The sequence below is a fragment of the Oratosquilla oratoria genome, chromosome 40 (genome assembly GCF_046742065.1).
Source record: "Oratosquilla oratoria isolate Oo_2021 chromosome 40, ASM4674206v1, whole genome shotgun sequence".
Lineage (NCBI taxonomy): Eukaryota > Metazoa > Arthropoda > Malacostraca > Stomatopoda > Squillidae > Oratosquilla > Oratosquilla oratoria.
Window position 1 is genome coordinate 10,078,076 of NC_134816.1, and position 15,145 is coordinate 10,093,220.

At 41.1% G+C, this 15,145-nt stretch overlaps 1 protein-coding gene across 1 annotated transcript in view; it reads left to right on the plus strand.

The window, feature by feature from the left end:
• The window catches only part of Pdhb (Pyruvate dehydrogenase E1 beta subunit), a 72,664-nt gene that overhangs the window by 45,423 nt on the left and 12,096 nt on the right, over positions 1-15,145 (plus strand). The window contains exons 4-6 of the mRNA XM_076177132.1: positions 2,842-2,949; positions 10,511-10,691; positions 13,276-13,509. Of these exons, the coding sequence (XP_076033247.1) occupies positions 2,842-2,949; positions 10,511-10,691; positions 13,276-13,509 (523 nt within the window). The remainder of the gene's footprint in view (positions 1-2,841; positions 2,950-10,510; positions 10,692-13,275; positions 13,510-15,145) is intronic.

Sequence of the window (15,145 nt, forward strand, 5' to 3'; positions counted from 1 at the left end):
GTACTGCTAGATATGACCATGGAGTACACAATGACCCAATGGGTCCGTGAAAACACAAGGTACAGAAATAATGAAGAGCCATCGAAACTAGATCTAATATTTACAACAGAGCCTGAAATAGTGCATAAAGTCCAGTATGAGACACCAATTGGAAAGAGTGACCATGTACTCATCGAAACTATACTAAAGGAAGAAATAGACATAGAGAGGAACGAAAAGCATAGGAAAGGAAGACTGAGGTACAACAAAACAGACTTTACAAAACTAAAGACATTCTTCCGGAATGCAAACTGGGAAATATTTTACAGGGAAGAAACAGCAGTGGAAGAGAAATGGAATATATTGATGGAAAACTACAATGAAGGGGTAAACAGGCATGTACCAAGACAAAAGCGAGAGAGAGAGTACATTAAATGTTGGTTCAACAAAAGATGCAGGGAGGCAAAAGACAGAAGGGACAAAGCTTGGAAAAAGTGGAGAAAAGACAAAAAACAAAGCAAATGGCAAATTTATGTTAACTATAGAAATGAGTATGTTAATGTGAGAAGAGAGGAGAAAAGGAACCATGAGAAGGATATTATAGACAAATGCAAAGAGCAACCCAAACTATTCTATCGGTATGTGAATGGTAAACTTAAAAACAAACAGGAATTGGTGAAACTATGCCAAGGAAACATAGAATACACAGAAGATTTAGAGATGGCCGAAGTCATGAACAATCACTTTAAATCTGTTTTCACCAGAGAGAAAATACCGAATTGTGACATAGACAAAAACAAGAAATCTCCCCTCATGAATGAGTTTACAGCATCACTAAAGGAAATATCAGAACATTTATCAAGGCTGGATGTCAGAAAATCACATGGCCCAGACGGTATTGCAAATTGGATTCTAAAGGAGTGCAAAGAAGAACTAACAGACAAAATACACATCTTAATAAACAGCTCACTCAAAGAAGGAAAGATACCCGAGGACTGGAAAAACGCTAACATTGTACCAATACACAAAGGAGGAAACAAAGAAGAACCCACCAACTATAGGCCAGTATCACTAACAAGCACCATTGCCAAAATTTGTGAGAAAATAATCAAGAATAGATGGGTAAAACATCTGGAAGACAATGACATATTAAACCCAAGACAATTCGGATTCAGACAAGGAAGATCATGCTCCACAAACTTAATATGCTTTTACTCAAGACTAATAGACATAGTGCAAGAAAGAAATGGATGGGCTGATTGTGCATTCCTAGACTTGCAAAAAGCCTTTGACAAAGTACCACACAGAAAACTACTAAAAAAAACTGGAACACATAGGAGGAATACAGGGAAACCTACTAAAATGGATAGAGGACTTTCTGACTGGTAGAAAGATGAGAGTAGTGCTCAGAGAAAAATATTCAGACTGGAAAGAGGTGATCAGTGGAGTACCGCAAGGATCTGTGCTGGCACCAATAATGTTTGCTATCTATATGAATGACATGGATGAGGACATGAACTGCTACATGAGCTTCTTTGCCGATGACGCCAAACTGCTAAGGAAAATAGAAACTGATGAGGACTGTGAAGCACTGCAAGAAGACCTAAATAGGGTATGGAACTGGAGTCAGAAATGGGAAGTGGACTTTAATACTAATAAGTGTAGCATAATGGAGTTTGGAAAAAGCAAAAACAGAATATCAGGAAAATATACAATTGGAACCAAAGAAGTAAAGAAAGTAGGATCCGAAAAAGATTTGGGAGTAATTATCACGAACGACTTGTCCTATGATATACAGATTAACAAAATTGTCGGGGAGACTTACAACTTGCTAAGATCAATAAAAGTGGCGTTTACATACTTGGACAAAGACATGATGAAAAAAATATTGGTTACATTGATAAGGCCTAGATTAGAGTATGCAGCGACATTGTGGTCCCCCAGTACCAAAAAGAATATAAAGAAAATAGAAAGAATCCAAAGAGCAGCTACAAAAATGGCACCTGCACTTGCAAACCTATCATACGAAGAGAGATTGGCTAAACTGGAGTTACCGACACTGGAGCAAAGAAGAGAGAGAGGTGACCTATTGACCATCTACAGAATCATGAAAGGCACAGAGGTACTCGATAGTGAGAACTTACTTAACTGGGACAAAAGAAACACAAGAGGACATGGAAAGAAAATAAAAAAACATAGCTATAGAAGAGAACTGAAGAAAAACAGTTTTCCTCATAGAGTTTTGGACACTTGGAACAAACTGGACAATGGAATAGTATGCGCAAAAACCATTCATGAGTTTAAAAACAAACTAGACACTGCAAGATACAAAGGCGGGACAACACGAGCATAGCTCCCCTTCCCGCAAAATACAACTAGGTAAATACAACTAGGTAAATACACCTGCACTTGCAAACCTATCATACGAGGAGAGATTGGCTAAACTGGAGTTACCGACACTGGAGCAAAGAAGAGAGAGAGGTGACCTATTGACCATCTACAGAATCATGAGAGGCACAGAGGTACTCGATAGAGAGAACTTACTTAACTGGGACAAAAGAAACACAAGGGGACATGGAAAGAAAATCAAAAAACATAGCTATAGAAGAGAACTGAAGAAAAACAGTTTTCCTCATAGAGTTTTGGACACTTGGAACAAACTGGACAATGAAACAGTATGCGCAAAAACCATTCATGAGTTTAAAAACAAACTAGACACTGCAAGATACAAAGGCGGGACATCACGAGCATAGCTCCCCTTCCCGCAAAATACAACTAGGTAAATACAACTAGGTAAATACATATACACATACATATACACATACATATACATACTGTAGATATAATTTTCATAAATTTCAGATCCATGTACCCATTGTTTTCCGTGGCCCCAATGGTGCAGCAGCAGGTGTTGGAGCTCAACACTCGCAGTGCTTTGGAGCCTGGTATGCTCACTGCCCTGGTCTCAAGGTAAGACTTCAAACAATTGAACTTTTGCTTCAATTTTTTCACATGATAGAAATACTTTTAGTTTTTATTATTACTGTTAAACTTTCCCAAGTCATATATGAGTATAGTTCAGTCCCACTATTTGCTGTCTTAAGATAATGAAGCTTCTACTAATAGCGAAAATCTGCAGATGTTTTTCTAGACCTCCCCTGCATGCTTCCAGGTCTGTGAAGTCATATGCTTTGTAGAAACCCTGTCTTAATAAACTTACTATGGCCTATTAATGTAAATATAGTACAGTATTATACATGAGGTGAAATGGGTTGGGGAGATGGGGGGGGGTGAGGTAGTATGTGTGAGCAAAATTTGACGCAGCCCGAAGGGATTTCTCTCCGTCTTCTCCTTTCTGCATGAGGGGACGGAGAAGGGAGGGGGGGTCGCCGATTTAATGAAGCGGCCTTGCTGTGGATGTGCTGTGTCTTGTGAAACTGCCTCTGACCCAGGGCAGTGGACAAGATGCGGGGATGCCCCTTCATCCAGGAGGTGCCAAGAAAAGAGGGAGGGTAGAGGGTGGAGGGGAGTGGAGTGTATTTAGGAATGGAATGGGTGGGAATGGTTTTTATGCCTTTTTCTTTTTGGCTACCTCCCTTGTAAGGGTGGAAAACCTTTGGTATATGTATATATGTACTTTTTATCATGTACTTGTTTCCATCGAAAACTCTTGTTTTAAAATCAGCATCACTAAGCACAATTAATTTGTGGTTTTATTCTATAAGCCAGTAGTACATAATCACTAAAACAATATACAGGTAAACGTCGACTTACGATGGCATTAGGTTTCGATAGAGCCATCGTAAGACGATCTCATCGTAAGTCGATCCCCACTCTGTTCCGTGGTCACTGTACCTAGCCTACCTGTATATTAACCACCAGAGATACTGAATATAGCCTATTAAACATGTACAGTAGTTTATTCAATTATTTTTATCCTTTTTACCATATTCAAACACTATAATATGTATTTTCAGTACGGACCTGAAATATCGCGGGCAGCATCAAATGCCAGCCGTTCGACGTGACTTAATAATACTCTCATCATAAAATATAGTCACCGCTTATATCGATCGTTCTCTCTTTCACCCGCGAATTTTGAAAACCACAGAGAATGGGATTTAGGGCGCATTTGAGAGAATGTAAAAACACAGGGGCGACTACAATAAATATAATCAAGACGCCGATATGGCAGCGTCGCGAATCCCTTGCTCCTCATGACGCCTACGTGTGCGGCACCGTATGGAAGGGGTTAAATCATCATATCGTCGTCGTCGTCGTCGTCATCGTAAAGTCGAACAATCGTAAGTCGCGGCCATCGTAAGTCGACGTTTACCTGTATAAATGCATAAAAAAAAAAAATCAAATAATACTTATTATTATGTTGATGATGAACACCAATGACTTATTAAACAAAACAAACCTTAATATAAACTTTAAAAATGGTAATGAAATACACATGATACTATTAGAAAGATGCCACATGTTTTAAATTTAGCAATTTTTAAGCCTCTCACATCTTACATTGTATTTTTGAATAACAGAACTATTAACCTCTTCAGTATGGGCCAAAATCTCGCGGGCAGCATTAGCTGCCAGACGTACGATGTGTCGTAATAATACTCGCATCATAAAATATAGTCACTGCTTATATCGATCGTTCTCTCTTTCACCCGTGAATTTTGATAACCATAGAAAATGTGATGAAGACAGTTTCTCTAGTATGTCATTACGCAGGGGCAACTACAATAAATATAATCATGACGCCGATATGGCAGCCTCATGTATCCACTTGCTCCTCATGCCGCCTATGTATGCGGCACCGTATGGAATGGGTTAAGCCAAAATATATAAAGATGTATTGTTATACATTTACTTGTCCAAATACATAAAAAATCTTTACAAATGATTTGTTTGGCTATAAATTGCTGAAAAATAGGAGTAAATCCGTCCGCCAATTTTTTGCAATTATAAACAGGTAAAATCGACAGAGTCCACGGACACCCGGACGATTTACTCCCATATTACTCTTGCTTAATTTCTGTTGTAGAAAAAATGTATATATTATTTCTAGTTTAATCTTATATAAGAAATACAAAAGTAAAATTAAAAATTAATATAATTTGCTCTAACATTTACTCCAACGTGCTGTTACTTTAAAAGTATCGGCATCAGCAAAATATTGCCAATGTTGAATCCTGTCCTAAAAAAAATGCCAATTCTTGCTGATGCAGATTTTTGCTGATGCTGATTCTCCAATAAAGTGCCGATTCTCCAATAAAGTGCCAATTCTTGCCGATGCTGATTAATCGACACACCCCTAGTACATACATACATACATATACCAAGGCTTTTTTCCCCTTCCAAGGGAGGTAGCCAAAAAGGGAAAGGCATAAAAACACTCCCACCCATTTCATCCCTAAATACACTCCACACCCCTCCCACCCTCCCTCTCATCTGAGCACCTCCTGGATGACGGGTCATCCCTGCACCCTGCCCACTGCCCTGGGTCAGAAGCAGTGTCGCAAGACACAGCACATCCACAGCAAGGCCGCTTCATTTAATCGGCGACCCCCCCTCTCCGTCCCCCCTTGTATATAAGGAGAGGACAGGAAGAAATCCCTTCGGGCTGCGTCAAAATTTACTCACACATACTACCCCACCCCCCACCCCCCCGCCCATTCCTCCTCATGCAATCACAACATCATCCATATACAACCATTCTCCACTCACCTCTGTCTTCCGTCCTCTCCCTTCCTTCCTCAACAGACATTCCCCTCTTCCCCAAAGCCCCCCTTCACCCCATCCATCCACCTCATCCTAGGACGTCCCCTCATGTTCACTCCCTCCACATCTGCCTTCCATACCTCTTTTACTAGTCTTTCTTCACTCATTCTTTCCATGTGTCCAAACCATCCTAATATTCTTTCATCAACCCTATCTCCCAAATCCTTTTTCACCCCTGTTCTCCTCCTCACCTCATTTCTCACTCTATCCAGCCTAGTAACCCCCACCATACTTCTCAGACACCTCATCTCAAACACATTCAAACTCCTTCTCTCTTCCTCTCTTATGTTCCACGTTTCTGCCCCATACAGTGCTGTTGGCACAATCACTCCTTCACACAGTCTCCTCTTCGCATCCATTCCCAAATGTCTATTTCTCATTACACTCTTTAAACCACCAAGGCATTTACTCGCTTCTCTCAATCTACATTCTACCTCCACCTTCACTCCACCTTTTCCTGCTACACTTGCACCCAAGTATCTAAAACTATCCACTTCCTCCAGTCGCTCTCCCTTAATGTTCACTTCCAGTCTACTGCCACTTTCACCCCTTGTACATCTCATCACCTTACTTTTACCCACATTTATCTTTAGCTTTCTTCTATCACATACTCTCCCAAACTCTGCCACCAGCTTCCTCAATCCCTCCTCTGACCCTGCCACAAGTGCAGTGTCGTCCGCAAACAACAGCTGGCTCACCTCCCACTTTTCTCCATTTTCTTTAACCATCTCCAATCCCTGACTCACTACCCTAGCATTCACCTCTCGCACCACCCCATCCATGTATAAGTTGAACAGCCAGGGCGACATAACGCATCCTTGACGAAGTCCCACCTTTACTTCAAACCACTCACTCTCTCCATTTCTAATCCTGACACCCCTAGTAAAAAAAATTAAATGCAGGCCAGTGTTATTACTGTCTACCTCTTTCCTTCTATTCTTTTCTTCCCAATTGTGATCCTTCCTCAGAAATTATTTCATTTTCATAATGCCTGCAGCATGCAACATGATCACTGTTTGGTTGGTGATTGTCGTAGGTTACGTAAGGTGGACTTAATGCGGGCAAGATAAACTCCAAACGGGGAGTTTTCTTCTATTTATTAACAATAATGGGATCTGGTTTGAAATATAACAAACTACAAATGGGGCCTGTGGGCAAAATACAGTAAGTGCCAGGCCTTGACCTAGGGCACACCTTGCTGGCAGGCTCATCGACCTGCTCAGCCCTCTTCCTGGTAGGCTCTCGACCTACCCAGCTCTCCTGGTGGTTATATTATTGTCAGTTGATATAGGGGGCTAGTGGGTTCTCATAAGTAAAGGTGTTAGTCTTGTTATTCTATGCATTGTGGTAGTTTCTATGGGGGTTAGTCGTATGATTAATTAGTATGGTTAGGTATGTTATATATATGTTAGCATATGGGTAATATAATGGGGATAGGTATAATAAAGGGGGTTTAATTGGTCAGTCTGGTGGCATTTGGCATGTTCATGGCAATATCCTGTTTGTCTGATTTCTGCTGTGTTAGGTGTATGTTCTGGGAAAGCAAGGTAAGCAAGAGGTGAGTGCTGTGATGCAAGCATGTGGATCATGTGCATGGCAGGTGATCCAGAAATGATCAGTATCATTAATCATACATACATACATATACCAAGGCCTTTTCTCCCTTACAAGGGAGGTAGCCAAAAAGAAAAAGGCATAAAATCACTCCCACCCATTCCATCCCCGAATACACTCCACTCCCCTCCACCCTCCCTCCCATCTTAGCACCTCCTGGATGATGGGTCATCCCTGCACCTTGTCCACTGCCCTGGGTCAGAAGCAGTGTTGCAAGACACAGCACATCCAAAGCAAGGCCGCTTCATTAAATCGGTGACCCCCCCTCTCCGTCCCCCCATGCATAAAAGGAGAAGACGGAGAGAAATCCCTTTGGGCTGTGTCAAATTTTGTTCACACATATTACCTCACCCCCCATCCCCCCACCCATTCCACCTCATGCATCACAACATCATCCATATACAACCATTCTCCATTCACCCCTGCCTTCTTTCCTCTCCCGTCCTTCCTCAACAGACTTTCCCCTCTTCCCCAAAGCCCCCTTCACCCCATCCATCCTCCTCATCCTAGGATGTCCCCTCATGTTCACTCCCTCCACATCTGCCTTCCATACCTCTTTTACTAGTCTTTCTTCACTCATTCCTTCCATGTGTCCAAACCATCCTAATACTCTTTCATCAACCCTATCACCCAACTCCCTTTCCACCCCTGTTCTCCTCCTCACCTTCTCATTTCTCACTCTATCTAGCCTAGTAACCCCCATCATACTTCTCAGACACCTCCTCTCAAACACATTCAAACTCCTTCTCTCTTCCTCTCTTATGTTCCATGTTTCATGAATCACTCCAGATAAATGGAGGGTGGGAGGTTGGAATCATGGACTTTGGATAACAGAAGGAAACTCTTTACTATTTATGAATAATTCATAAGAACCACACTCAACTACACTTCCACTGCATGGTTCTAAACAAGTGGTAAAACAGATATGCTAAACTTTACAAAATAAAGTATTAAGATTAACAGATGCACCAAAAGCACCCAATTAAAACACTTGTATACAGAAACCAAAAGGATGTCATATGTTAATGATTGGCATGCAGTTCTGTGCTAGACCTCTCAACCCCAGTCAATCTTACTACACATAAGCACAACCAAGTGAAAAAAAATGCTTATTACTCATGTACAACCTACCACCCATACCACACAATACATCCACACAAAAACACCCAAATCACTTAACAAGCTCTTCAAGAATACTGACTATATATATATATATATATATATATATATATATATATATATATATATATATATATATATATATATATATATATATATATAATATATATATATATATGGTTAAACTTAATGGCAAGATTATTATTGCAGAGTTTTTTATCTGCCTTTTCTCTTTCTCTGAGAATCTTTTTCCCTTCCACGGGAAGTTGTCTTATAATGTCACCATATGACATTGTTTTGTCAGTTACTTTGGGCATGGCTTTACCAAAGTGAAAAACTGGCCAGAATGCGTTTTCACACTACTTAGTGCTTCATCAGTGGCTAGACTGTGAATATCTGATTGAATTATTGTGTTTATATATGTTGGTGGTGGTCTGATATTACATTTTGGGGCTTCTGATTGGCTAGTGGGCTGGACTGGGACTCCCAAGCTATTCTACTTCCTCATTGGTCGGCTGTTGTGTGATGTCATCAGTATTGTGCCTTCTTTCAGTGGGCTTAGATCTCCTTACGCTAGGGAGGGCTTCTAAATCCCTAGTTTGTATATTAAGATTGGGAGATGTTTCTTTAATAAAGAGAGCTTCGAGGATAGGTAGCCTTCTATGGTCTTGATTTGTTGCCAGCACTTCTGTGTTTTCTATTAGAGTTTCTTTATTTAAATTTCTTTTGTGAGCAGAGTGATGGTGGTTTCTGGGAGCTCCTGAAGAGAGGTGGTATGATAACCGGCGTGAGAGCTTCATTGTTGTCATGCCACCTCTCTTCAGGAGCTCCCAGAAACCACCATCACTCTGCTCACAAAAGAAATTTAAATAAAGAAACTCTAATAGAAAACACAGAAGTGCTGGCAACAAATCAAGACCATAGAAGGCTACCTATCCTCGAAGCTCTCTTTATTAAAGAAACATCTCCCAATCTTAATATACAAACTAGGGATTTAGAAGCCCTCCTAGCGTAAGGAGATCTAAGCCCACTGAAAGAAGGCACAATACTGATGACGTCACACAACAGCCGACCAATGAGGAAGTAGAATAGCCTGGGAGTCCCAGTCCAGCCCACTAGCCAATCAGAAGCCCCAAAATGTAATATCAGACCACCACCAACATATATAAACACAATAATTCAATCAGATATTCACAGTCTAGCCACTGATGAAGCACTAAGTAGTGTGAAAACGCGTTCTGGCCAGTTTTTCACTTTGGTAAAGCCATGCCCAAAGTAACTGACAAAACAATGTCATATGGTGACATTATAAGACAACTTCCCGTGGAAGGGAAAAAGATTCTCAGAGAAAGAGAAAAGGCAGATAAAAAACTCTGCAATAATAATCTTGCCATTAAGTTTAACCATACATGCTTGAGAGAAAATCTCCTGCCCATATATACAATAAATATATATATATATATATATATATATATATATATATATATATATATATATAAAGGTCAAAAGGAAATGAAAGTGATTTCTCTGGCATGTTCTGGATACAAGTTGCCAACCCCTTGGGGCTACATCTTGAGTGAAGATGGGATGGGGAGGTGGTATCAGTTTTCTCTTGATTGGGACATTGATGTCAGAAGGGGTTGGGGCTCCTCTTGTGGGATCTCTCTCTCTCTACTGCTATTAATATCCACTCAAAGAAGAATCCTGCTACTACAGCTTTTTGCTAGCCTCCCAGCTAACCTCCACAAGTTTCTCCTTTACCACTTCTGTGACTCCACTTCTTGGGCACAATATTGTCCCCAAAGATAGAAATGCTTTATATCAGCAATGAAATACAAATTCATCACTCTTATGAACATTATATTCACACCCAGGGGTTTATCTAAGCTGAATGAAATTGTATGGCATTGGTCAGAATAAATCCTTGAATGCATTAGATGTTATACATTGGGTGCAAGTGGGATTTATAGAATCTGGTAATATGTATGATATTCTTGTTTTATTCCACCAGGTTGTGTCACCATACAGTGCAGAAGATGCTCGAGGGCTTTTAAAAGCTGCTATTAGAGACCCTGATCCAGTGGTGGTGTTGGAGAATGAAATCTTGTATGGTCAGCCCTTTGAAGTGTCGGATGAAGTTTTAGGGAAAGATTTTGTGATTCCCATCGGCAAGGCCAAAATTGAACGCCCAGGTAACCAAAAGCCATAATAGAGAAATACTAGTTTCTTGAAGTGGTGGACAAGGGTCCATTCACATATTTCTCATTAGTCCTTATCCTATATCACTGATGTCCAGCCCAAATATCCAAAGCCAAATTTGTTAGATCTATTGGAGGCAAAGAGGAGAGCAGATATGAAATGTGGTAAGATAATGACTGAAAATTTTGAAAGTAATAAAAAGATGTTTTGGAAGTAAATAAAGAGAGGAAGAGGAGACAAATCAAATAGAGAAGGAAAGGTAAAAGGTGCAGATGGAGAGATGATAATGGAAGAGACGGCAGTAAGAAGAAGGTGGGCAGAGTATTTTAGGAAGTTGCTAAATGTGAAGAAGGATAGGAAGGGAAAAGTAGATGCCTTTGTTTTTTGGCTACCTCCCTTGTAAAGAGGAAAAAGCTGTTGGTATATAGATAAATATATATATATATACATATATATATATATATATATATATATGTATTTACCTAGTTGTATAAGAAGAAGCTGAGAGAGGAGTGAAGGATAGAGTAGAACTAGGAGTGGAGGAGGAATGGGGATGGTTCAAGGAGGGAGTCATATGATGTGCAAGGATGGTGTGTAGAACAAAGAGGGGAAGAGAAAATAGAAGGAAGGGTAGTGAGTGGTGGGATGAGGAAGCAAAGAAGGGTGTAGAAGAGAAGAAGCAGGCATTCATAGATTGGCTACAAGTTAGGACGAGGGAATCGTATGAGAGTAACAAAGTAAAGAGAAGGGAAGTTAAGCATAAGATAAAGGAAGCAAAGACGAGAGCAGATGTGAAATGAGGAAAGAGTATGACAGAAATTTTTGAAAGTAATAAAAAGATGTTTTGGAAGGAAGTTAAAAGAGGAAGAGGAGGTAAATTAAGTAGAGAAGAAAAGGTAAAAGGTGCAGATGGAGAGATGATAATGGAAGAGAAGGCAATGAGAGGAAGGTGGGCAGAGTATTTTAGGGAGTTGCTAAATGTGAAGGAGGATAGGGAGGGAAAGGTAGTTACAGTGGGAAGCGCTAAGAAAGTGAGAGTGATGAGTGAGGAAAATGGAGGAGAAATAGGGAAACATGAAGTGAAAGCAGCTGTTAAGATTATGAGAGCAGGTAAGGAACCTGTGTTGGATGGATGCCATGCAGAATGTCAGAAGAAAGGAGGTACAGTTATGGTGGACTGGCAGGTGAGGTTATTTAATGTTTGTTTAAGAGAGGGGGAAATGGAGAAAAGTGAGAGATAAGCCAGTTGTTGTTTGCTGACAGACACTGCTTGTGGCAGGATCAGAGAAGGGATTGAGGAGGTTGGTGACAGAGTTTGGGAAGGTGTGTGAAAGAAGGAAATTGAAGATAAATGTGGGTAAAAATAAGGTGATGAGATGTACAAGGGGAGAAAGTTGCAGCAGACTAGAAGTGAGTATTAAGGGAGAGAGGATGGTGGAAGTGGATAGTTTTAGATACTGGGGTGCAAATGTGATGGGAAAGGGAGTGGAAGTGAAGGTAGAATGTAGATTAAAAGAAGCAAGTAAATACCTTTGGGGATTAAAAAGTATAGTGAGAAATAGACATTTGGGAAAGGATGCTAAGAGGAGATTGTATGAAGGAGTGATTGTGCTGACAGCACTGTATGGGGCAGAAACATGGAACATAAGAGAGGAGTTTGAATGTGAGATGAGGTGCCTGAGAAGGGGTTACTAGGCTGGATAGAGTGAGAAACCAGGAGGTTAGGAGGAGAGCAGGGGTGGAAATGGAGTTGGGAGATAGGGTTGATGAAAGAGTATTGAGATGGGTTTGACACATGGAAAGAATGAGTGAAGAAAGATTAGTAAAAGAAGTGTAGAAGGCAGAGGTAGAAGGAGGGAACATGATGGGGTGACCAAGGATGAGATGGATGGATGGGGTAAAAAGGGTATTGGGAAAGAGGTGAATGTTTGTTGAGGAGGGATAGGAGAAGACAAGATGGGGGTGAATGGAGAATGGTTGTGTATGGATGATGCTGTGATATATGAAATGGAGTGGGTGGGGGATTGGGGGTAAGGGAGTATGTGTGAAAAAATAATTTGACGCAGCCTGAAGGGAATTCTCCCCATCTTCTCTTTTTCTGCATGAGGGGATGGGGGGGGGGGAGTTGCCAATTTAATGAAGTGGCCTTGCTGTGGCTGTGCTGTGTCTTGCGATGCTGCCTCTGACCAAGGGCAGTGGGCAAGATGCGGGGATGACCTGTCATCCAGGAGGAGCCAAGATAAGAGGGAGGGAGGGGGGTGAATGGGAGTGGAGTATGTTGGGGATGGAATGGATCTGAGTGGATTTTATGCCTTTGTTTTTTGGCTACCTCCCTTGTAAAGGGTAAAAAGCCTTTGGTATATGTATGTATATTGATCTCAGATTTTTTTTCCACTTTCTTCATCCTCCCTCATACTGTGATGAATCTCTGGCAGGGATTGACAGTACCAGCAAGTGGTGGTCCTGTAAGATCGATGTCAAGGAGAATCATCTTGAAAACATCTCAACACCACCAGAACCTCACCATCTTGAGGTACTCTTATTTTCAGTAATATCTTCTGTATTTATCTTGTTCAGGTCAACACGTGACATTGGTGGCACACTCAAGAGCTGTACAACTTGCCCTGGAAGGTGCAGTGGAATTGGCCAAAGAGGGTGTGGAATGTGAAGTAATCAACCTCCGTTCCCTCCGTCCACTTGATGAAGAGACCATCCTCCAGTCAGTGATGAAGACACAGAACTTGGTAACTGTAGAGCAGGGCTGGCCACAGCATGGAGTGGGATCGGAAATTATTGCCAGGATAGTAGAAAGTAAGATTTTAATGTTTCACAGTAAGAAATAGCCATGCCTTTTATAACCTTTAAGTTTACTCCCCTATTCATCTTTTGTTTTTATTTTTATCTCCTTTTTCTTCCTAATTCTATCCTTTTCTTCTGTTGCTTTTTGTGTCCCAATTCTTGTCACTCTCCTCAAGTCATCTGTTATCTTTGTGCTGTCTCTTACCCATTCCCTGCACCTTCCTCGGGCTCCACTTTCTTGTATGTGTTTGCTCATGTTCCCTCCCTTATTTATGTTGCATCTCCATCTCCCTACCATGCCCTTTCCTGATCCTGTATGTTTTTTTTGTTTGTTTGTTGTTTTATGCCCCTCTGCCCTTCCCTCATCCTGTTTATGTTCCCCTGCCTTTCCTTCATCCTAATTGTGTCCCCCCTCCTTTCCATCCTCTTTTTTTTTTTCTTCATCCTTTTTGTGATCCACTCCCTCCCCCAATGCAGTTTTATGCACCTTCCCTTTCCCATCCTTCCTGTGTCCCCAGTACCTCCCTAATGACTCATAGATGGGAGAAAGCAGTGAAGGTTAATTCCATGGGGTATCCAGTACCTGTCATGGATTTTATTTTAAAGTCTTGCAACTCTCCACCGCCTTCCCCTATTAAGAAGAGGATAGGGAGTAGTGCTTTTCTGTACCTGCTCCCATCCAAGAGTTGCCAAGAGTGAAAGGCAGTGATGTGTGACAGTGAGGGCAGGAGATGGTGATCTTTAGAAACCCTTAGTATTATCCACATGATAGGTGGTGTAATGCCCAGTGGTTGCCCTATGTAAAACTGAGAGTTGTAGTCATTCCCTAGACTGTCTGGCAGAGCAGTCCTGCCTCCCTGAGGAATGTCACGGATGAAACTGGATTTTTCCCATAAATCTATTATAGAGTATATGCTATGTTGTTGACATATGTGATTACGTACAATGCAGTCCTCCATAATGTGTGTATGGGTGAAGTGTTGCATCCTGGTGAGTTATCTGCAATGTGGTCATCCAGCCTCTTCTGGATGTTGGCTGAACTGCAATCTGGCCAGGTGGACTCTGTCCTTTCTGGGGAGAGAGGATTTAGAGGGATGTATACCAGGGAATCTGGCATGCAGCAATGTATTGTCTTTTAATTTGTTGATGGAGCAGTGAGTGATATGATTATGGATATGCCTCTGGAGGCTAGTGGTTGTGGTAGAAGGAAAGAGAGTATTTGTGTATGATATAGGTATTTGGGTATAGATTTGATGTTTCTTGGCATGTGTGGGTGTTATGCTATGTAATGTAGTGGGTGTGCTGTGTTTGTGGAAGCTGTGGCAAGTATTTGTGTGCTTCACATGTCAAGGTGATCCTCAACTTTGAGGACTTTGGTTTCATGTTGTGAATGGTCTGTAGGTATCATATCTGTGCAGCCTGTAATTGTCTTTAGGGCTTTGTTTTGTATGATCTGTAAGGTGTTGTGGTGTGTCTTAGTAAGATTATGGACCAATGGGCTTGTATAATTCATCACTGAATGTATGCATTGTTTGTATACTGTAGCAATAGTTTCATTGTTTTGTCCAAATGTTGTTCCTGCAATTGATTTAACCCCTTCCATACGGTGCCGCACACGTAGGCGTCATGGGGAGCGAGTGTATTCGCG